This window comes from Chiloscyllium punctatum, chromosome 40 (genome assembly GCF_047496795.1).
Source record: "Chiloscyllium punctatum isolate Juve2018m chromosome 40, sChiPun1.3, whole genome shotgun sequence".
In the NCBI taxonomy this organism is placed as follows: domain Eukaryota; kingdom Metazoa; phylum Chordata; class Chondrichthyes; order Orectolobiformes; family Hemiscylliidae; genus Chiloscyllium; species Chiloscyllium punctatum.
The window spans coordinates 63,963,016-63,988,847 of record NC_092778.1 but is presented as its reverse complement, the minus strand read 5'-3'; the positions used below and the strand labels follow the sequence as shown (position 1 = coordinate 63,988,847).

At 39.3% G+C, this 25,832-nt stretch overlaps 1 protein-coding gene across 1 annotated transcript in view; it reads right to left on the bottom strand.

Moving 5' to 3' along the window:
- Positions 1–492: 492 nt before the first annotated feature.
- cpped1 (calcineurin-like phosphoesterase domain containing 1) overlaps positions 493–25,832 on the bottom strand; it is a 190,865-nt gene continuing 165,525 nt past the window's right edge. Inside the window, exon 4 of the mRNA XM_072560124.1 lies at positions 493–1,129. Within this exon, the coding sequence (XP_072416225.1) occupies positions 876–1,129 (254 nt within the window). The 3' untranslated portion in view covers positions 493–875. The remainder of the gene's footprint in view (positions 1,130–25,832) is intronic.

Below are 25,832 nucleotides of genomic sequence, written 5' to 3'. Positions count from 1 at the left end.
TGAGGACCACATCATCTTGTGATCAACCTGTTATGAAAAATTATCATTTTGCTTTCTTGTCAATTTTGTATTGTGCTTTGCAAAAATTCTGTTTTATTTAAAATAACTTTCATCAAAGCCATTTCAATTTTGAAAGTGGTGCTGATCTTAATCCTAGAAACCCATCAATTTCTAATTGGTGATTGTGAAGTTCTCTAGAATGCTTATTCTTTGACAAGAAGGAAAATTATTGATGGGGCCCAAGCTGTCTCGTTAACACAGTGACACCTAATTAACACCCTAGTCGGACACACACCTAAGTGGCTGCGTGAGGTCCTGCCTATCGGCAAGCTTCTGAAGTGATAATTAAAATTCACCATAGGTGAAATCCTGCAAACTGTGCCTTACATAGAAAAAACTGTTGCTATAATTGTTAATTATCTCAGCTATGAACATTTCAAAAACAAAATCCTTATTGCGATTTTTTGTTAATTAAGGAAAGTGCATTCGGTGTTCTTGTTTACATTGCCTTTATTATTTCATTTATTTCAACGTGTACAGATTGTGTACAGCTTGAATACAGATCATGGATTAAAGTGATGACAGCTGGTGGAACGTTGTCACAGATGGTAGCCAAAAGAATGTAATTAAAGTCTCAAGATTATGTGTGTAACTGCATTGGATATTTACCTAAGTATATGGAAAAATGTGCAGCTGATTTGGTCAAATTCACATGTATTGGTGCTTCCAGCTAAATGCAGCAGGAATAATCTTTCTGGACATTTCACTGTGTGGTTATAGAAGTGAGTTGAACAGATTCGCAAATTTACCCATTAATGCTGCTCATCTTGCGATGGTCCTTGTGTACACTGATTCAATAGCCTCTTCTGATCACTTTAATAAAAAAGACAAGGACTCTCATCATTTACTTCAAGATAGCTTGAAATCATTTCCTTGACTGTAAGGTCACTGAGTTCATCCAAACTGATATACTTGTGATGGATCTTGTCCTCTGTCACCACGACCACCCGCACACCATGCTTGTCCTCTCCCAATTGGCAACCTATAGCTGAAGTCACCACCATGTCCAGATCATTAAACTTGCCACCAGCGTTCCTATGGTAGTGGCCTGAAAAGATCGCCTTTACACCTGGAACAAATGAAAATGTTTAATCAGCATAACAACATCATTGTTGCATTTCAGACTTCTCAATTCAGTTTCCTTTGACGGTCATGCCTGTGCTAAAATTTGTGATGATGTTCAGTTTCTACACAAATAATTTAGCTTTTTGAAGCCCGAGAATGAATTTAAAATCTTTAAAATACATGTTTGTAATTCTATTTGTAGTGCTGCTATGCTCGATAGAATTTCACTGAGTGTAATCGATGTTGGAACTGTTGTGCAGATTTAAAGATTGAGAGGAACTGGTGGAAAATACTTTTCAATAGTTAATTTGGATTTAAAAAAATTTAACAGGGCATGGGTCACATTCTTTTCCATAATGGTTTTTCCTCTGATTTTAAAAACAGTGAACCAAGGCTCACTCACTGTCTGTGCTGGGACTTTTGGAAATCTCATTAAGTTGATGGAACATCCCAAATGCTACTCAGTTGTTGGGGGAGGGGAGATTCCAAATGTCTTCACCCCCAGCTCATCCCGGATCCAACCCTTCAACTCTGCACCACGTTCTTCACCTGTCTCACCTGTCCATCTTTCTTCCCACCTATCTGCTCCACCCTACCTACTGACCTGTCACAATCATCCCCCACCTACATCCATCTATCACCTTCCTAGCTACCTTTGCCCCAGCTCCACCCTCACCCTCCTAGGCATCAGGGAACTACTTTTCCTTATGCTTCTATTTATTTTAAAAAGGTACAATGCCTGAACATGTCCCTTCTGCATGTAGGGGAGAGATTTCTGTGCATGAATATACATAGCTTCCAGCCATTCTAAGTGAACCACTTTGCAAGTCTGACTGGTCATCTCAAACTCATTGCTAGAGTAATTCATAGCTTACTCAGGATAAGTCATAAATTGTGAAATCACATCCAACTTTAGGCATAATTGTTAGATCCCAGCTGATGATAATACTGGATAAGTCAGATCCCAGAGTGAAACTTGACTGACCATAAGTTTTACTTTTTGCTATTTGTTTGCTGAGGTTAACAATCACTGAACATATTCACAAGATTCTGATGTACTTCTAACAAAAGAACACCAAAGTTTATTAGACAGTATACAAAAACTAGTTGAAACAGTCTTATTTAAAATATCAGAAACAAAGATCCTATCCTTTTATCCTCAACAAAAACCTTACAGATACTCAAACCTCAGTGAAGGATCAGCCTGTCTCCACTTCAAAAGATTCTTGTTCATTTGACATGACTGTTATTTGTTTCATTTTATTAAAGTTCTGAATTCATGATTTTCTTTTACATATCTTTCTTTCTGATACCCTGAAACAAACTGCTAACACTGCTCACTTACATGTTAACATGAGATCCATGAAATCTGTCTCACAGTTTTCTGCTTCTGGAGCTTTTCTCGGACAGACTTTTTAGATACTGGGTCTTTTTCTGCAGAGTGTTTTGGAGACTATGATACTAACATCACCTCCTTACTTTTACTGAACTTGCACAGACTGTCTGATTTTCTGTCTTTCTGTGATACTGGACTCCTGTTGCTAGGCAAGAATATTTTCTTTTTTTATCCTCTTCTACCAATGAACTGTTTATCTTAGGAGTTTTAAAAACCTCAATTAAATGTAAACAATTCTCAGACAACCTGGTAACTACTCTCATTATCCAAAAATGGAATGAAATCTGTGCTTGCCTTCTTAACATAAGCAATATAGAAATACAAATCAAAATTAAAGCTTTAAATAATTTCTCCACTTTACAACCTATGTTCCCTAACAATAATAATATATTTTGAATCTTCACCACATACTGCTCTGGTTTTGCTTGCAGGGTTGTTTGAGTAGAGTCAGTAGTTTGCTTATTGCAGACAAAAGGACATGTTTTTTGATCAATCATTAGGCACTGGAATGTGCTTGGCATTAATCAGTGCTGAAATTCATAATCCATATTGTTTAGCTGTGCATTACACTGAATGACTATTTGGCTTGATAGTAGCATCATGCAAGTAGAGGATACCAATCATGTTGCCACTGCATTTTGGTAGTATGAGACAGTTATCTTCCCCTGTATAATTTGAAGTTGACTATTTACTTTTTTGATCCTTGGGCCTGTTCATGACTATATGCAAGTGAAAAATCACACAACACCAGGTTAATGTCCAACAGGTTTAATTGGAAGCACACTAGCTTTCGGAGCGATGCTCCTTCATCAGGTGATTGTGGAGGGCTCGCTGCAAAAGCTATTGTGCTTCCAATTAAACCTGTTGGACTATAACCTGGTGTTGTGTGATTTTTAAACTTTGTACACCCCAGTCCAACACCGGCATCTCCAAAATATGCAAGTGAGAAATGGTCCAACTGAGGTAGCCATTATCCTGTAGGATACTTCAGTGTGTCTATATCTTGTAGCACTGAAGCATACACCAAGTGTCTGGACCAGTGCAGGTACACAGTAGTAAAGATTCACTTAGTGGATTCTCAACTAACCTGTTGTGGAAAGGAACCACATTAAACAGTTGCATTTCAATGATGAATCTGAACACAGGATGAGTGTAGCATGATGTTTAGGGAAGTTGTTACACTAAATCGAAAATAAGGATGAGAGTTTTAAAGTATAGCTGGTGAGAGCCCATTTCGAGTACTGGGAGCAGATCTGGGCATCATACCTTAGGAAGGATATGTTGGCCTTGGAGAGAATATAACATTGATTTATAAGAATGATATGAGGACTTCAGGGTTAAGGTTTGGGGAGAAGCTAGATAAATTAGGCAAACTTTCTCTGGAATTTAGAATGTTAAGAGGTGAATCCATTGAAGTCTTCAAGATATTAATAGGAAAAGACAGTAGATAAAGCTAAACTATCTCCAATAGTTGAAGATTCTACAACTAGTAGGCATGATCTAAAAATTAGGGCTCGGCCTTTAAGTAAAGATGTTAGGAAGCATTTTTACACTTAGAGTGATAGATCTTTGGAATTCTCTTCCACAAATGGCAATTGATGCTAGGTCAGTTGGTAGTTTTATATGCGAGATAGATACATTTTTATCTAGCAAAGCTTCTAAGGGATATAGGTCAAAGGCAGGTCTATTGAGTTAGGCCGCAGATCAGTGCTCATCTCACTGAATGGCAAAACAGGCTTCAGGTACTGATGGCATATTCTTGTTTCTATAAAGGTAAAAGGTTGCTTATCAGAAGCCACTACAGGTCAGTGAACACAGGCAAGATTGAGGCGGGGGAATGGAACTTTGTACAATAAGAGCACACAGAGCAGAGCTCTGGATGGCATCATACAGAGGGTAGAATACGGCAGACCAGACAGATATGTATTAGAATGGTCAAGGCAAGAGGTAACAAAGGAACAAATTGGCATTCTATAGACTCATAGAGCTGTACAGTATGGAAACAGACCCTTTGGTCCAACTCATCCATGCCAACCAGATATTCTGTATTAATATAGTCCCATTTGCCAGCATTTGGCCCATATCCCTCTAAATCCTTCCTACTCATATACCCATCCAAATGCCTCTTAAATCTTGTAATTGTGCCAGACTCCCCCATTTCTTCTGGCAGCTCGTTCCATACACACATCATCGATGCTCTGTGTGAAAAAGTTGCCTCTTAGATCCCTGTTAAATCTTTCCTCTCTCACCTTAAACTTATTCCACCTAGTTTTGATTTCTGCTACTATTGGGAGCAGACCTTGGCTAGTCACCCTATCTATGCCTCTCATGATTTTATAAACGTCTAACAAGGTCACCCCACCCCCCCCCCCCACCTCAGCCTCCGACACTCTAGGAAAAACCTTTTAAGCCTCTCCCTGTAGCTCAAACCCTCCAACCCTGGCAATATTCTTGTAAATTGTTTGAGCCAATTCAAGTTTCATAACATCCTTCCTATAGCAGGAAGATCAGAATTGAATGCGATGTTCTAAATATCCTGTACAGCCGTACATGACCTTCCAACTCCTATACAGTGCACTGACCAATAAAGGCAAGCTTACCAAACTCCCTTCTTAACTATCCTGCCTACCTGGGATCTCTACTTTCAAGGAACTATGAACCTGCATTCTAAGGTCTCTTTGTTCAGCAACATTCTCCAGGACTTTACCATTAAATGTATAAGTCCTGCCCCGATTTGCCTTTCCAAAAAGTAGCACCTCACGTTCCAGCACCATTGAGCTGAGAAATGCATAGAATTGGGTAATATTAGAAGTGGAAATTGGCAGTATTGGTATGGATATGTGGTGGGAAATTCATCTCAAGGTTTTGATAAATTTAGTTTTGTCACGAAATCATTTCCAGGGAGAATGGAGTTGAGAAACATATCAGCAATGATCAAATGGTGGAAAAGACTTGATTTTTTTTTCCTTTATTCAAACATGGGATGAGGGTTTCAATGCTTAGGTAGCATCTATTGCCCATGCCTAATAGCCCAGGACCAGTGAAGAGTCAACCCCATTGCTGTGGGTCTGGAGTCACATCTAGGCCAGACCAGGTAAGGATGGCAGTTTCCTTCCCTAAAGGACATTAGTTAACCAGATGGCTTTTTCCAACAATTGACAATGAATTCACGGTTATTATTAGACTCCTTATTCCATTTTTTTTACTGAATTCAAATTTGGTGGAATGTTATCTGAGTTATTACCTGAGTCTCTGGATTAACAGTCCAGCAATAATACCATTAGACCATCACTTCCCTCCGTGGACTGAATGGTCTAACTCTGCTCCTATGTCTTACGGTCTTATGAACAGAATCAATCAGCAGGAGAAAGGAGAAAGAACAAAGAACAATACCTTTGGTTTAGCTGCTATTTAAGTGGACTGAGATCCTGCTCATCCAGTACTAACTGTTGAACAAACAGTCCGATTGTTTAGAGACAATGGAGAAGACAAGGAAGCTGGTGGTGAATGGAGCTAAGTGTCACCAGCTAACACTGCGTTCACATCATGTGATGTGGAAACATAGTTGAGAAAAAAATGGGACAAAGAATCTCCTCTATTACTGCTATTCAAGTGCAAGAAGAAGCTCACTTGATTTGGGAAAAACCCTTTCTGTAATTTATCCTGGGGCCAATTTCCTAACTCATTATCAACCTGGTTTATAATGTGGCAGAATAGAGTGCTCACCTTTTGCACGGCAGTTATTCTTTTCAGCAATTTACTTAGCTGCTCTGAGTTTTAAAACGTAAAATCCCCATTCACACATTTAACCTTATCGGTTACCACTGTTTTAACCGCTGCCATCTCATCCATCCTGTGGTGAAGTACTTAACTTTATTCAATTGGGAATTAGAATGTTGGCAGTTATGTTTCTGCACTGTATCCAGCCTTTCAATAAGAACAAGTGTAGAAGAATGGGGGAGTAGAGAGGGATTGTTCACCCTTTAAGTCAAAGTTTTATATTACCTTGAAAAGTTTTGACTGAGTGAATCAACATCTTCATGAAATGATACAGCGACATCAAGGAATGATACCAGAGAAAATACAGATAGATATAACAGACCAATCAGCAGTTGTTCTGAGGACATTCAGTTGACTTGTTAGTTGTGTAACATTTTTCAGAATGAAAAACAAGGAGTGAAATAACAAATAGAATTCAAAAGAGGGCAAGTTAACCACAGTGGAAAAATAATCTATCAAGCTGTCACATACAAATCATAGAACTATTAAGACATTAATGGAAAACAATGTGCCATTAGCAAAGAAAGTGAGATGGAAAATTCATGGGTGAGTGCAAAGATTGTTTGAAATTAACTTCCCTCCCACATCTGGTATTAGTCTCCTTATCAGTAATTCCAACCAAGGGAACAACAGATCATCTCCCTTAAATAAATATCCATTTTAAATATTTCACAACAAAAAACATTTTCCTAAGTTAAGTTTTTCTTTAAAGTCCAGCATTGATTATTAAACCTTGCAAATGATTTGAATTCTCCTTTTTATTCTGATGTACTGAGAAAAATAATTTGACCAAAATAGTTCAGATGGTTTTCAAAAAAAGTAGCTTATCTGTTTATTTTCAAGATCTGCCTAATGCGCATATTTATACATCCATCTTGAATGTAGTTTGCGAGGGTCGTTGAGCAAACAATTCATAATCACTTGAACTGAATAACAGAATCAAAACTTTGACAGCATTTTATTGAACAATTTGAATTTTGAAACTTTCTGCAACTCAATGTCATTCAAGTCTGTGGTAATGCCATTTGACATTTCAATTTATTCAGCTTAATGACATTTTACAGTATTTAGTCAGCTTATTCAGTCATTCCGCATGATAAGTAGCCATTCTCACAATTGTGCCAAGAAATGTAGACACACTAGTATTGATATGGCAATGATGAAAGCTATGTGCACCAATATAGTTTAGAACAAAATGACAAAGATCGAGTGAATCCTTATCAGAGTATAGAGGCAGTAGGAGTATATTTAAGAGGGAAATCAGGAGGCCAAAAAGGAGACATGAGCTAGCATTGGCAAATAGGATTAAGGAGAATCCAAAGGGATTTTACAAATACATTAAGGACAAAAGGGTAACTAGGGAGAGAATAGGGCCTCTAAAAGATCAGAAAGGCCTGTCAGAGGAAGTGGTGGAGGCCAGTAGAATTACAGCATTTAAAAGGCGTTTGGATGGGTGTATGAATAGGGGGATTTAGAGGGACGTGGGCCAAGTGCTGGCAAATGGGACTAGATTAGGTTAGGATATCTGGTCCCAGCTTATTCAGCCTCTCCATAAAGATCAAACCCTCCAACCCTGGCAACATCCTTGTAAATCTTTTCTGAACCCTTTCAGGATTCACAACGACCGTCCAATAGGAGGGAGACCAGAAATGCACACAATATTCCAAAAGTGGCCTAACCAATGTCCTGTACAGCTGCAACAAGACCTTCCAACTCCATTATTCGATGCTTTGACCAATAAAGGAAAGCATACCAAATGCCTTCTTCACTATCCTAACTACCTGAGACTCCACATTCAAGGAACTATGAACCTGCACTCCAAAGTCTCTTTGTTCACTCACACTCCCTAGGATCTTACCATTAAGTGTATAAGTCCTGCCCCGATTTGCTTTTACAGAATGCAGCACCTCACATTTATCTAAATTAAACTCAATCTGCCACTCCTCAGTCTATTGGCCCATCTGATCAAGATCTTGTTGTACTCTGAGGTAACCTTCTTCACTGTACACTACATCTCTAATTTTGGTATCATCTGCAAACTTACTAACTATATCTCTAATGTTCACATCCAAATCATTTATATAAATGATGAAAAGCAGTGGACCCAGCACCAATCCTTGTGACACACCGCTGGTCACAGGCCTCCAGTCTGAAAAGCAACCCTCCACCACCACTCTCTGTCTTCTACCTTTGAGTCACTTCTGTATCCAAATGGCTAGTTCTCCTTGTATTCCATGAGATCTAACCTTGCTAACCAGTCTCCCGTGGAGAATCTTGTCGAACGCCTTACTGAACTCCATCTAGATCACATTTACCACTCTGCCCTCACCAATCCTCTTGGCCTGTTTCCACGCTGTAGGGATTCTATGATTCTATGAACTAGTAACAATATTTTGAAGAGGGGTCTAAATAAAGGCTCTGATGATTTTAAAGAAAAATTCCTTCTCAGAGTTAATACTTTGAATTCCGAAGAAGGGTCATTGGACTTGGAACATTAATTCTACTTTCTCTCCACAAATGCTGCCAGTCCTGCTAAGTTTCCCCAACAATTTCTGCCCTAGTATTATATTTCCTGTTACATATATTATATAGCATGGCATGGCATAATTTGCATAAAATATTCCTTACGTTTCGTAGAGGTGACCTCAATTGTAATTACTGGGATTATTTTCCCTGTTAAACGAATATTTAAAACACAAACATTCTAATCTCATCTCCACAACAAGAAACTAATTAGTACTTGCACTGAGGGATGTAATCTATCGTTAAACACATCGCATTACCTCGTTAACTAATTTAATCCTTCACCAAATTAATTTTTAATGTATATCGCAAGTGAAATACATTCTGAAGGCCAATGGGATATAATTTATATCAATTGAACATTTTTGAGAGCTAATTATTGTAATGGTTTTATTACATATACATAGGTAGGTACGTTGTACTCATATTTTCCACTTAACCCACTTACAATGAATTGTATTAGGACATACTTTCCCACAAGGTTACAATGTCCTTTACTGCATGAATCTCTTCTACTTAACAATTACTTTCATAAAGTCTGGTGAACCTGGGATCATATGCATAAATTTACCATGGATGTAACCTTTCTCATTTGTATACAATTTCTTTGCTCATTCCTCCCCAAGCATCAAGCCCAAAACAGGTACCTAGGCAGTTCCTTTAAAAAAGAAATTCCATAAATTCACATCCTGATCTTTCTTTCAGAAGTTCATGACACTTAAGCCAAACATCTGATTTTGTAGGATGGGAGAATTCTCAACTCACTCATGACCAAAACAAATATAAACCCATGTTGCATTTATATGGAGAAATATGCTGAAGAGGGCTAGCTTATTTTTATATAAAATATCCTTTTACGTGCTTTCCCCACAGAAACCATAAAAAAAATCATTATGATTGTCATGCTACTTTGCTAAACAGTGTAAATATTTCATTAGTACTTATTTATTATTCAGCTACTTTGCATTAGATTCATAATTTCTTAAAACATAACCAATCTACCGTGCTATACAAAAAAATACATAATCTTCAATATCCAAAATTTTTACATGGAGCAAAGAGTAAGAATTAGTCAGCATACAGATTCTGAGCAGGAACTACCAGGAAGGACTAGTCGTCTTAACATTTCCTTTTGCTTGAGGTGTGGTGACCCTCAGTTTAAACCACCACCACTCAGCTCTCTCTAATGAGAACGAAGCCCTGTGGCCATCTGGAACTATGGTAAGTTTACTTTTCAGGGCTCTTTTGGTGCAGTGATAGGAGAAATGTGGCTCAGATTCTCAAGTCACACTTGCTCCAGAGGTGTGTAATAACATCTCTGAACAAGAGCTGCAGCTGACCCAACATTTTTAATATTCCATTTATATCATGGAGAAATTAATGGGGAGACAGGGTGGCTTCATGATATGTTGCTGCATTTTTCAATGGTACCTCTGCGCTGCACTGTCAGATAAAAAGCAAATGTTATATAATCTAACTTTTCCTTAGCTTTGAAATGTCACTGTCACTGACCATCATTCCACAGAAAGACCTTGGGTTACTGGCCCACAAAGCTTCAACCGGAGATTAAAATGTTTATTAAAACTGCTTCGTAGTCATGACTTTTAACAGCAACTGCAAAGGTTCAAACTAAAGACTTTACCTTTGTCACAATCCTGGAACAGACCTCTCAATTTCTGTTTTGACCTGGGAATGGACCAATAACTTTTATTTTTAAAAGTAGAAAATGTGAGAGATCCAGGAACTTCAGTAAGACAATAAAGCCACAAGATTGGACAGTTTTGATCAAACAAAGTTGAAACAATAATACAATTTACAATACACATACAACTGATTTCTAATTCTCAGAATTAACCTGGTAAATATGTGTAATAGATTATATGAACACCCCAAGTGTACATCAAATAGCAAATATGTTAAAGACTAACCTCTCAGATTTCTCAGCAATTTCCCCAGATGTTAATGCCACAGTGGGTCATTAAATTTCATATCAATTCACGAGGGATTACAAGTCTTCACTTCTGCTGATCCGAATTTGAAACTCCCTCTCAAGAGCCCTCTGTCACAAACTGCCTTAATGACTGTTTCCATCTTTGTTAATCACCTTTCTTTCCTGTGTGCTTATTTCAATGGACTCCAAACTTGCACTCCAGTATAGGTTGTTCTGCTAAGACGCATGTTTCATTAACACGAATTTGTTATAATGCAATTAACGAACTGGGGACACTGTTTCTAAAGCGCAAACTTTTAAAATGTGTTGGCTGCAATGTGATTACATCATCACTTTAAGCGCTGTTTCTAAAGCACGATTTTTCGACAATGCAGGATTGCGCAAGAACGCAACCATCGCATTATAAAAGAATATCCTGTACTTTTTCACAAGAATAACTCCAGCTCTTCACTAACAGTGTGCTCCATCAAGCCAATACTGCCACTGGATTTTTCTGAGCTCTAATCTTGCTCAGGTTTGTGTCATAAATATTAAATCATTGATAGCTGGCTTCCCTTGTACAAAAAAGGGATATTCATTGCAGATTTTATTCACACCTTTGTAAAGAACTGTGTTGATGTTACAGTTATACAAATCTTCTGTCAGGATCTGTCAGGTGCAAGTTCTTGTAGCAAGCAGTAGAATTTACTGATCTAGAGATTGCCAGAATATTTGAACTGTTGTTCTGAACCTGGCTGCAACTTCAAGAATTAGCACAAGCACAAATTAACTCAGGTATCCTGAAGTTGCAGTGTAAGACCATAAGACATTGGAGCATAAGTAGGCCAATCAGCCCATCAAGCCTGCTTCACCATTCAGTGAGATCATATTTGATCTCTTAATCCTTAATTTCACTTTCCCATCTTTTCTTCCTAACTCCTAATTCACTTAGTAACTAAAAATCTATGTATCTCAGCCTTGAATACACTCAAGGACCCAACCTTGACAGCCCTTTGGGGTAAAGAATATCACAGATGCACTATCTTCTGAGAGAAGAAATTCCTCTTAATCACTGACTTAAATACGTGACCCCTTATTCGGTTAGACAAAGGGTAGCCAATGGATGTGATCTATTTGAATTTCCAGAATGCCTTTGACAAGGTGCCACACAGGAGGCTGCTGAATAAGATCATAGTCCATGGTGTCAGGGGCATGGTAGTGGGATGCATAGAGGATTGACTTATTGGAAGAAGGCAGAGAGTGGGGATAAAGGGATCTTTCTCAGAATGACACTCGGTGACTAGTGGAGTTCCACAGGGGTCCGCATTCGGACAATAACTAACTATTCATTATACATTAATAATCTGGACAGAGGAATGGAGGTCATTGTTGCTAAGTTTGCAGATGACACAAAGATAGTTGGAGGCCAGGTCATCTTGGTGAGATTGGGAAGCTGCAATGGACTTGGCCAGACTAGGAGAGTGGGCAAGAATTTACAGATGGAGTACAATGTTCAAAAGTATAAGGTTATGCACTTTATAGGAAGAATAGAGGTGTAGACTATTTTATAAATGGGGAAAGGCTTTGGAAGTTTGAAGTACAAAGGAACTTAGGAGTCCTAATTCAGAATTCTCTTAATGTTAACAAGCAGGTTCAGCTAGCTTCTCATTTTGACACTTCGGCCTGCCACATTTACCAAACATACAGTCATTAAAACACACAATTCAAGAACATCTTATGAGGTTACTTATCTTTGTAAAATTTGTCGGTTCAAGCTAATAATTATCCATTTTTAGCCTTAGATACTGGATGAAAATGATGTTCATGTCAGCCGAAATTAAACTAAACGGACTCTACCAGCAGTTATGTAATCTTACCCAGGAGGCATTGCAACCACTTGCTTTTCATAGGAAATTCATGTCGAGCAGCCTTTGTATTTGTAATACAATGCCTAATCATACCACAGGAGTAAAGTGATGTCTGTTTAGCTCTGGATTATTCCTCTAACAAACATGTTCTTTTTAAAAATCCCTACGTACAATGAGTGTGGACTTAAGAGTTCCCTCAATATATCAAAAATTTAAATTAATAAATTAATAGAAAGCTGAAGGTCATTGCTTTCAGCTCAAACATAATTAGCTTTTCTTAAGCCCTGCTTTAGGGATGAAATGTAGTTGCAATTCAGTTGTAAATGGCATAGAATATTCTTGTGCCATACTTGGTTATATCAAAACAACTGAAATTAATAAAAGCAGATTATATTGTTATTAACCTTCTTCACACAAATAGCGCACATGGTTCAAGGTCATGAATATTAATATTCTTTTCAGAATGTGAAGTATTTCTCAATCTTTTATTCTAATTTGTGTCAATTGTTTCCTGTCCATCACTGGATTTATTCATACATAGAACATGCGTTATTGAACTGAGAAAGAAGATAACTAACGACTTATTTCCATTTGTCTGACACTGGCACCTAGACAAACCATTAGAGATACGCATTTGAGATTTAAATGGATTAAATATTTTGGCCTTTAGATTCCTTTTTCTGTGGAAGCATCTTTCCTTTAATATATCCCAAAGACACCAATGAGATATAGAAGGCATCATGTGGAGATTCACAGAGAGAGACTAGTACTTCTGCTCTTTGGTTAGTACAGACAAGCATAAACAGCACAAGTGCAAACAGCCTAGAACCTTCATCTCGCTGCTGAGATTCTTTCATGGTGCAGTACATCAAAACGTTTTCCCTTCCTTTATATGAAAGAGGCTTGAATCCACATATGAAGAAGTCTCATTAAATTTCAGGCATTCCAGCTTCCTCTTTCAGAATGGTTGCACCTTTTATGAATTTACATTTGCTCATTATTTGGATGCTAAAGGCTTGAACCTTAATGAGGGCCAGTCATATCACTGATTTGCTTAGAACCATGTCCTTTCTGGTACAATTGCCTCCATTTAACCTTCATAAAAATCTAATACATGGGGTAGATTTTCAGCTGTGTTATTTTAGCATGGGACATCTTCTAATCAGATAATCAGAGAGAAAACCTGAAGAGGACTTTTTTGAACCCTCCCAATTCACTCCAATTATGTCAGGGGAGGAGAAGAGGAAATGAAAAAGCAAAAAGCAGGAAAGCTAAAATAGCAAAGCTTTAGGGAAATATGGAAGTAATTCAGAAATGGTGGGGGATGGTTACAATAAATGGTTTTAAGGAGGAGAAGACAAAAATCAAAGAATGCAAGTTAAAAGGTTAATAAAAGCAAAATGAGTGAACACAAAGGAAGATTAAAGAAACACACAGAAAGTAGAAATCAAAGGTTAAAATATCCTCTGCTGAAAATAAAGAGTTAACCTATAATTTTTAAAAGTTCAGATTTTTTCACACTTAAACACAATTGTTGTCTATCAACCCAGACTCCAGTAGATTTGGTTAAAATTGCTGTAAATTCCCTTCACTTTCCTTTTTTTAATAGCAATTTTTATTTGCAAAGCAAACTTATTTTCTCATGACAGCAATAAATGGATCTCCCTCTTCTGAAAGTGCTCTGACTTACAATCACATTATTTTCCAAAAGATATCTGGAAACTGAAGGGGAGTTGTTATGAACTTCAGTCACTATTTTGACTGGTGAATGAAGCAATTTCTTTTCCAGAATTCACCACTGCATTTGGTATGCAAAAATCTATTAACGCAACCTACTCATCTCAGCTTTTAGGAAAGAATGTTATTGATGATAGCTCCCAGGCCTGTTGACGTGACAATTCTACCCGACCACCTTTCTTGTATGATGAAAGTAAAGACTTCAGTTGTCACAAAGATTTCAAAATTCCAACAGGCCTAATTATGCTGTTTATGTCCTCTGAGCTGGACTGTACCTCTTCCAATGCTCCCCAGTTCACCATGATTCAGAGAGTCAGCCAAATAAATGTCCGCAGGCAAATATACAGTCTAAATCCAGGCTAAAATGGCCACAGATTCTGGCTTTATTTGAACATGAAAGTGTAGCATTCAAGAGCTGTTACTACAGCAGCTGCTGATGGTGGGGGTTGGGGCGTTGGTTGAGGTTAGCAGTAAGAGGGCAAGGACGAGCTTGCCTCAGTGAGATGATGATCAGATAACTACACCAGATGGTATACATGAATGTGCCATGCACAAAGAGGAGTTACTGGCAAACATAGAAGCAGAAAATAGCAGCACACATTTGATGAATGAATGCCTCAGTTGTAGCCTGGCTGATATCAAAGATCACCTGTGGCTTCATGGAAGTTCAGTTACCTTCAAGGCACAACAGCATAGGTCGGACAGAAGATCATATTTGCTGGATATCATAAAATAATTGTCACAATCCCTTCATTTCCTCAAAGTTCCTCATGGAAGTCTTTATTGTACATTTGTAGTCTGCATCTTCTTTAAGGATGCTGGTAATATATTGAGCAGTGTCAGCACCTCCAACATTGCTTCACTCTTATTTGCTCCCAACTATGCTATTGTTCTTTCCCTTTCTTCAGAATAATGTTAAAAAATGGTATTCTCATTGGGAATGCTGTAGCTGGTTCCAAGATCTGCACAATGTGAATGAGGTCTGCTGAGTGTCCTCCAGGTCATCAATTTACAGCCAATCAGAACCATGCCCAATACAGTCAAGAAAAACCTGTTTCTAGCTTTAGCAGTTCACAGCTCAAATATTAAGAATCCTCAGGCTCAAATATTCTCATATATGCTTGTCACAGTTAACGCTTTTAATAGATATAGCCTTCGGATTGCAACCTATATTACCCCTTGTTCATAGCAAGACCTCTGGATTCCAAAGACCACTGTCCTTTTCCTATGATTTAAATGGATATGGGTGGACACGACACATGAATTGTATGAAGACAATCCCATTCTCAGATGTACTGATTTTGGGGCAGAAATGTCATTTACCTCAATTTCATTGGCATAAAAAATGGCTGTGCCAATTGTAAGCCTCAGAGTGTTTTGTAAATGTTTAGGTATTATAGATATACATGAATTGTTACAGTCCATGCAAGTCTTTCAACTACTGGGTTTTGTGCTAGAAGCAGCAAACAGCAAAGTTACATCAGGGATTTTGTGAAGAAGAAAAGGTTATAAGCTGTTAAATTTCAAGGTTGTCTGAACTTAAATTCTTGAGAGAAAATCTGGGCATGTACAATGTAAAAACCACAATCAGTACATCTAACAAAGTGTGGGGATTTTCCACTTTAGCTGTAAGCTGAACCAAAATGCAGCAAAGCTTTTAAACTGCTTTAACATTTCCATTTATTCTGACCAATTTCAACTGTTCTTTTGATGGTACAAAAGAATGTTGATCATATTTTAAAAGGAAGCAATGTTTTGTTTTATACTTTAAAACAAATGCACTTCACAGAGCTGTTACTAACATAGAAGGTAAATTCAGTTCTTTTTCATAAAGTTAGCTTATTTTTAAATTAGATCATTTCAAATTGATGTAACTTGCAAAACTGGACTTCTTAGATTTTGATATACAGTCATTCCTCCATATCAACGAGGGCTCTGTTCCTTAGAACCCCCATGTATGATGAAAAATCTGGTTAAAAATAGGTTAAAATGATTAAAAATTTCGCAGTTATGAGATTTGTGTACATGAATATTGATTTATGTTGTTAGTTATGTTTTGGCGCAGTAGACAAATTTGCGATTCATGATTTTACGGATACAAAGGATTTATTGTATAAATATTATGACACAGGAATAATAACTCAGACCAAATCAGACTCATTTACACTGGATTCATAACATGGCGAAATGAAAACATTTGACGACCCTCAAAATTGTCCAATTGTTCCTAACTCGACTTTAAGCATAATAGACATCAGACACAGAGTTTATTGCTTGAACAAAAATTAACAAGTTATTATAATGCTGTAACTTTAGCAAAGCAAAGCTAAACAAGAAGGTATCTAATTAATGTCCGTGACTTAAATCCAATCTTCTTTAATTTTAATCCCCATTCATACAGTATTGGCCTCCCCTTGACTGATCAGTGCAATATCCAATCAGCTGCCATTCGGAGCATAACAAATCCTGGTGCCAAAGTATCTGTAGTGCTCTTAGAACAATAATTCATCTTTCCAAGCCAGTTCCCATATGTAAACATCATTTTTTTTCGTTTGTTCCTTTTTTTGAAACAGGCTGCTGTTCAAAGTTCAATTCTCGACTTCAGCCCACAGTATTAAAACAAATATTAGAAAAATAAAGAAAAATAGAGGTGCTCTCAACACTACATTTCCTGTGAAAATAGTGCATTCATCTGTATTTTGTATGCTCCACGTATTGCAATTATGACGTTTATAAAATTGTTATTGAATCATAAAAGAGGATCTTCAGCCCAGATCTGCACCAGCAAAACTGGTTTAAATTGGAAATGCTATAGTGGGGTCACAAAAATGCTTATATGTATAGGGGTCTGCCGAGTCTCCTACATGTCTTGAATTTACAGGCAGTCAGAAACAAGCCTAGTATAGTCCCACGCTCCAGGACTTCATCCATAACCTTGAATGTTATGACATTTCAAGTGTTCATCCAAGTACTTTTTGAAGTTGTGAGGTTTCCCATCTCAATTACATCTCTTCAAAAAGTTGAATCAAATTTGTTAGGCATGACTTCTTGCTGACAAAACAATGCTGACTATCCTTGATCAAACCCTGCCTCTCTAATTCTGTCCTTTGGAATTTTCTCTAATAGCTTCCTCCCCACTGATGAGAGACTCACTAGTCTATAATTCCACGTTTTATTTAAATCATAGAATAGAATCTCTACAGCATGGAAACAGGCCATTTGGCCCAACAATTCCACACTGAACCTTCGAAAAGTAACCCCGGACCCATTTCCCTACCTTATTATCTATATTTCACCTGACTAATGCACCTAACCTACACATCCCTGAACACTGGGCAATTTAGCATGGCCAATTCACTTAACCTACACATATTTGGACTGTGGGAGGAAACCAGAGCACCCAGACGAAACCTACACCGACACAGGGAGAATATACAAACTCCACACAGACAGCCGCCCAAGGCTGGAATCGAACCCAGGTCTGTGGTGCTGTGAGGCAGCAGTGCTAACCACTGAGCTACCTTTCTTGACAAGTGGAATCACATTTAAAGTGATGTCCTCCAAACCTTTGGCATATTACCTGTGGCCAGAGATGATTTAAAAATTTGAGTCAGAGGGCTTTCCTCCCTCATTTCCTACAGCAGCCATACAACTCACCTGGACCTGGGTATTTGTCCACTGTTAAGCTAGCCAAAACTTCCAATACCTATGTCCCATATCAATCTGCTCAAAAACCTCACATTCATCTTCTTGAATTTTGTATGTACATCCTTCTCCCAAGTGAAGGTAGATGTGAAGGACTCCTTTAACAACCTACCAATGTCTTCCACTCCAAGCACATATTGTCCTCTTGGTCCGTAATGGGCTCTACTTTCCCTTGCTATACTTGCAGAATATCGTGATTCGCCCTAATCTTACCAGTGTTTTTTCATGCCTCCCTCTTTGTTGTCCTAATTGCTTTCTTACATTCCCCTCACACTTAACGTAGCCCCAGGGCTAATTTTGTACCTGTTAAAAACCTCTATTTTCCTTCTTATCCAGTCCTAAATATGCCTAGATATCTGGGACCCTCTCGGCTTGTTGCTTGAGGTAAAATGAAAGGGGTCATGTGACCTGTACTGAAGCCTGTCTGACAACAAATCTAGGTTAGTTGAACGTTGGAGTTTAAAGACTGGTGCAACGGTTTTAATAGGAAGAATGTGTAAAATGTTTACACTGACAGACAATGACAGCAGCCTATGTTATCAGAGGATAGAATGAGTCTACAAACTACCTTAAAAGTATTGAGATAGTTGAATTGCAAACCATTATGCTTTAAACTATCAAGATAGACTGATGGGGTCTCAAAGATATCTAATCATTATTTCTACAAACATTTAAGGCCTATGTGACTCATGCTGCCATTAGATGTGGGCTTTGAGATGGAAATGGTCTGGCAAGTGTAACCAGATTAATTTAGGATATCTGGTTGGCATGGACGCGTTGGACCAAAGGATCTGTTTCCATGTGGTACATCTCTATGACTAAATCTCCAAGAACTCACAAAGAAGATTAATCTGCCAGGATCAGAGAGACAGTGAGCAAATATTGGCAGCAAGACACTGTGCTTCAGGATGCAGAAATATGAGCAATAGACTGGGCTTGATTTCATAAGAAGTTAAACACATCTGGAAGGTTCACCCATGATTGAGCTAGATGGAGAATGTCTTGGGAGCAGGGTGAATTGACAAAGGCTATTTGAGTTGACCAGCGATAAGGGTTGATGAACTTAAGATTGTCAGTAAGAATGAGGAAACATTAAAAAAGTGATTTTTAAAAATAGAAAAATTAACAAGAGTGAGGAGATTTTAAAAAATGGAAAAATTAAGAAGAGTGACGAGGTTAACTTGTTCTTTTAATGGGTGAAATGAGTGACTTGTAATAGGTTATTCCAAAAACCAGGGGATTTGATTCTACACTGGATATTCAAAATAAAAGTATGTTATTGGCTTAGTAAAAGCTGGCTGTGTTATGAAGACATGTTTAACTGGTTTAGGTATTGTTACTAACATTTATTTCTCAGTAGACAATGACTCAAAGGAAAACAAGAGTGAGGAGATTCCAACTCTGTTTTGATTTAGTCTCCCGCTTGTTTTTCAACCTTTACTTTTGCTGTTGTTTTATGCCCATATGGACAATGTGTGTACTTTGTTCTTTGCTAAAGACTCAGATGGGTGATTTAGGAAAGGGAAAGGAAGAGAGCTATTCTGCTGGAGTGATAGAGTCCTCCTTCTCCTGGGCTAGGAGGCCAGGGTTCAAGCTTGCCTTCTCCAGAGTTGTGTTATGGCATGCCTGAGAAGATTGATTAAAATTATCTTTCTCTTTAATCTGATTTGGTTTGATTTGATTAATTTGTTGTCACGTGTACCGAAGTACAATGAAAAGTTTTGTTTATGAGCAGTACAGGCAGAACATAGTAAGTAAGGATGCACAGATCAAGAACACTGAGATGGAGGCATACAGGTTACATTGTACAGGGCGTGCACTAGGCAAGATCAACGTAAGCAAGATCAGCATTATTTGAGGCTACACAGTCCATTCACCTGTCTAATAATGGCTGGGAAGAAGCTGTTCCTGAACTGTGTGTGTGTGTGTACGCGCGGGATGGGTCTTTGATGATGTTGGCAGCGAGACACAAAAATGGACATTCCAGATGAAGGGCTTATGCCCGAAATGTCGACTCTCCTGCTCCTCGGATGCTGCCTGACCTGCTGTGCTTTTACAGCACTACACTTTTTGACTCTGATCTCCAGCATCTGCTGTCCTCATTTTCTCCTGGATGTGTAAATGGAGTCCTTGGATGGAAAGGTGGCTTCCGTGATGGTCTGGGCTGTGCACACCACCTTCTGTAGTTTCATATGGCCCTGGGCAGAGCTGTTGCCGTACCAGGCTGTTATCCATCCGGACTGCAAGCTTTCACATTTTTAAAATATAAGTGGGGAGATTATATTACCCCTGGTAGACAGTGTGTGTTGATTTGGAGGTGCGCACTTCAAACTGAAAAATGACTGAGAAGGTTTATTTGATGAATGGTTATCTGGGTGATATAGTAGTGGGACTTTAAAATGTGCCGAGATTGGGTGGAATCATAATTTCTGACAATCTACCTCCCTTCTGTGGCTACGTTCATGTCCAGGTGTCCTTGCAGAAAGAGCATGCGTATCCACTAGCACCCTTGAAGCCTTTAGACAGAAACTGACACCACAGGCTGGAGAGTATCATCTCATCGTCCCAAACATTTTTAATTTGGTCCCTTCCCTTGTTTATCCTACTAGTTCTTGCCTTTTAATTGTTATTATGACACTGTTCTTGGTAGGCAATACTTGAACTTTGTTATTTTTAAAATCGGTTTACTCAGTGATTTGGTGGTGGGTTTTTAAAAATATGAAAATAGGGAGTAAGGAGTTTAAAAGTGGTGTCCTTAGAGCTCTGTGGCACAGTGGTGGTGTCCCTGCCACAAAAACTAGAGTGTGGGGCAATCTCTTCATACAGAAGACTTTTAGAGTGTGGAAATCTTTGCCAGAAGGATTGGTTGAGGTAGAGGTAATTTAGCAGAAAATTGGATAAATGTTTAATGCAAAAAAAATTTATGATTATCAGATGAGAACATGGCACAGTGGGATTCATTTCAAGGTTCTCTAGCAAAACTTAACCAATTCTCTAAATGATGACTTTGCATGCTGGAAAGTTGTATAATTAGGATTGGAAAGATTTGCAACACAGTGAGTCATTTTCTTATCTCTCAGCCAGATGCTCTGCATTTGAATCCCACTTGATGGTTAATGCAACATAATGGGTTGAGTGACATCTTGCAAATCCTTCCAACACATGCCAATAGCAGATGAGATGAAATTGGAGCCTCTACCAACACTATCCATAGCACCGGGCAACAATATGAATGTAAAGGTTTATGTTATCACAATGACTTGGACTCCCTCTATGATCTGTAGCATCATCAGCAGTATGTTTAGATTGATAGTTGCCTGTTCCTTAGGCAGGCAGGAGGCTGTAAGAACACAGCAAGCCAGGCAGCATCAGGAGCTGGAGAAGTTGACCTTTTGGGTGTAACCCTTCTTCAAGACTGAGGATGGTGGAAGGGGAGCTGCAGATAAACTGGGTGGCGGGGGCAGGGTGGTGAGGACAGGTAGAGGGTGTGTTGGGAGTCAAAAAGTGTAGCACTGTAAAAGCACAGCAGGTCAGGCAGCATCGGAGGAGCAGGAGAATCAATATTTCGGGCGTAAGCCCTTCATCAGGAATGAGGCTTGTGGACCGGGGGCTTGGGGGAGGGGGATGGGGATGCAGGGAAGGTACCTAAGAAAGTGATAGGTGGATAAAAGTAAGGGAAATGGTGATGGGTCAGAGAAAAGACGGAACAGATAAATGGGAAAGGTGATGGACAGGTCAGGAGGGTGGTGCCAAGTTGGAGACTTGAGACTGGGAATGTGGGGAGAGGGGAAATGAGGAAGCTGTTGAAATCCACATTTATCCCGCAGAGTCCCAAGGTGGAATATGAGGCATTCTTCCTCCAGGCGTTGGGTGGTTAAGGTTTGATGGTGGAGGAGGCCCAGGACCTGCATGTCCTTGATGGAGTGGGAAGGAGTGTTGAAGTGTTCAGCCACCGGGTGATTGGGTTGGTGGGTGCAGGTGTCCCAGTGATATTCTCTGAAATGATATGAAGAAGACGTCCTGACTCTCCAATGTAGAGGAGACCACATCGGGTGGAACGGATACAATAGATGACATTGGTAGAGGTACAGGTAAATTTCTGTCGGATGTGGAAGGATCCTTTAGGGCCTTGGGAGGTGGTAAGGGGAGTGGTGTGGGCACAGATTTTGTACTTCCTACGTTGGCAGTGTGCGCTGTTGGGGGCGTGGACTTGACGAGGGAGTAGCGGAGGGAATAGTCTCTCCGGAACACTGATTGGGGTGTGGAAGGAAATATATGTCTGTGGTGGGGTCCGTCTAAAGGTATCCGTCAAGGACATGCAGAGCCTGTGTCTCCTCCACCACCAAACCGTTACCACCTGACACCTGGATGAAGAATGTCTCATATTCTGCCTTGGGACCTTGCAACCACACAGGATAAATGTGGATTTCAACAGTTACTTCATTTCCCCTCCCCCCCACATTATCCCAGTCCCATAGCCTCCAACTCGGCACCACCCTCCTGACCTGTCCATCACCGTTCCTATCTCCCCCCCCACAAACCTACCACCTTCTCTCTCACCTTCATCTTCCTATTGCTTTCTCAGCTACCTTCCCTCCCCAACCCCACCCCTCTCCCATTTATCTCAGCCACCCCCCAGCCCACAAGCCTCATTTCTGATGAAGGGCTTATTGATTCCCCTGCTCCTCGGATGCTGCTTGATCTGCTTGCTTTTCCAGCAACATACTCTAGACTCTGATCTCCAGCATCTGCAGTCCTCACATTCTCCTAGAATACAGGTAGAGGGTATGACCTGGTTGGTCAGTGGGAGGAATTAATCTGGATGGTGGCAGGGAGGAGTGCAAGGGAGGGGTGGGGGTGGAGAGGGGCGATGGAAAAGGAGTCAGGGAATGGGAAGGGAGGTTATTTAAAATGGCTATATGCTGCCCAGGCAGAAGATGAGGTGTTGTGCTGCCAATTTGTGGTTTGGTTCATTGTGGCAATGGAGGAGGCCACAGATGGTCATGTCAGAAAGGGAGTCAAAAGGGGAATTAAATTGAGCTGTGACTGGGAGGTCAGGCCTGCCCCAGTGGGCCCAGCTAAGATGCTCGGCGAACTGTTCCCTAAGTTTATGTTTGGTCTACCTGATGAAGAGAAGACGACATCAGGAGCATCTGATGTAGTAAACTAGGTTGGAGGAGAGGCAGGTGAACCTCTGTCTCACCTGAAATGACTGTTTGGGCCCCTGGATGGAGGGGAGGGGGTGGTGTACCAGCAGGTTTTGCAACATTTCCGGTTGCAGGGAAGGTACTTGGGGGCTCAGGAGGATTGGTGGGGAGAGTGGCGCTAACCAAAGACTATGGAAGGAAATGGTCCTTGCAGAAGGCAGAGAGGGATGGGGAAGGAAGATGTTCTTGGCGATGGAGTTGTTTAAGGATGAAGTTAGACACTACACCCTTTATCTGCAGTACCCCCTACACTCACCCCCAGTCCTGAAGAAGGGTTACACCTGAAATGTCAACTTCTCCACTTCCTGATGCTGCCTAGCTTGCTGTGTTCTTCCAGTCTCCTTCCTGTCTACTTTGGATTCCAGCATCTGCAGTTTTTTTTTGTCTCCATCCAAAGTTGTTCCTTAGGGCTGGCTTATGGTTTGGGAGAAATGCTCTGAACATAAGGGAATCATATCTGCTTCATTATAAAATTTGTTGAAGAAACAAAGGGGAAAAAGCTGAGCATAGTAGCTGACCAGATTGAGTCATCTTCATCCCAACACACTTCCTGTCTATGTCAATTCTCATAGGAATAACACACACAATGATGGAACTAGGCCTAAAACAGTCAAGATGAGTAATCACTGCCATTAAAATGTTTCAGAAATGTTATTCATCCTCCAGTCAAGAGTGAGAATGTTACAAGTTAGATTTCCCAATTAAGAGGAGTGGAGCAGCAGCTGGGTTTGTGTCTTGCCCCAGTTACTCATCTTGGATAAACCCCAATTTTCTGAACATTTTTTTGGGGCAGGTATCTAATTCTGCCCTCTTTGAGGGGTTTTTGTTATGTATTATGGACCAGACCAAACCCCTCAAAATATATTAAGAAGATAGCTGAGACCCTAACTTTGTCTTACTTTTAAGTAAGTGTAAGGTGTTGTGCTCCAATTCGATTGGTCAAATTACTTGTCTTTAAGCAAAACAACTTTATTTTTACACTAAGGTTAAAATACAAATTTTAAAAAACTAAAACGAAAAGAGTTGGCATAACTGTAACTATCAAAATGTTTAACAAATTAAAATATATATTTGCCATTAATTAACTGTTCTAATACAGTGACATCCCATAAACACATCCTTGGCAAAGACAAATTCAGTAAGAGAGTGTCTCACATGCAATCCTAGCAGCAGGAACAGCACCCAGCTTTTAGCTGTAACCGAGAGAGGAATAAGAGCTTCCACATCCAGCTTCATGAATCCAGAAACTGCAGAAAGCTACAACTAAAATTCTTGGGTCTAATGAATTTGACCACACCCATTCAAGCTGCTTGTATTATTCCAACTTTAATGAAGCACAAGGCTCACAAGCTGTTTACTTTATTGGCTTTGGGCATACCACTGGGCACCTCTGTCTCAGCCTTTCTTCATAAAAACACCCAAGACAAAGTACATCTGTTACAACCATAGTATCATCACAAGAATAAACCAATTACTAGGAGATTATTGATCAGCATGGACTAATGCTTTTTAATTCTATATTGATTAATATATTTATTGTGGAAGTCTCCTGTTATATATTTTGTTGTCCTCATTCAGCCCTCAAAGCAGCCAAGAAATGCAATTGGTTTCTTATATTTTTAGTGAATTTCTGTCCCCATGCAATAAATAAGCTAGTACTGATGGTGAAACTATAAATGCCTGATATCAAAAATACACTTTTCCAGGAGCATACTTCAAACTGAGTGAGCTATTCTATTGGATTAATCTACTTCTTAACTTTTCCATTTGCTAATTTTAAAGTAAACATTATTTGTTGTGTACAGCACAAAGGTTCATTGGTTACAGGTTAGAGAAGAGCTTGAGCTGCTTCATGGTGTCTATCCAGAGGGATTATCAGCAGATTAATGGGGATATTGCACACACTGAACATGTAATACTAACAGATATCATATACATAAGGTCACTCCTTGGGTAAAGGATGAGAAGCTTTGGTTATGGGAGTGTAGGAGAGATGTTTTACATTTAGTACATTAAAAAGATCTGAAATTTACTACCTAAAACGGTAATAAATAGCTTTCAAAAGGCAATTCAAAATATACTTGTAAAGAAAAAAAGCCTCCTTCTGTACAATGATTGTATGATTCTAGTGGAGATTTAAAACTGTTCTTTATGTGAAAATTATAAACGTAGCTGACAAATTAAACAGCTTTGCCAGAATTTGTTGCTGTTATGGATCATAATGCATTTCACACTGAATGATGAAATGAGCTGCTCAAATACAATGCGTGGGAGGTTCTAGGCCCATTTTGGAGATTGATTTACCACCTAAAACCAAAGAGATCTGAGAATGATACAGCATAGGTGGAAGCCATTCTGTTCATCATTCCTGAGCCAAACTTCTGGAAGAGATTTCCAATTAATCTCATTTGCCTGCTCCATATCAATAACTCAGCATTTGTTTTGGTGTCGTATATATCCACCTCCCTTTTGGGACATTGTAGTGAATCTATATCTACCACCATTTCAGGCAATGCATTCTTGACAATAACAACTCACTTCAGGTGACTCAGTCAGTTGTA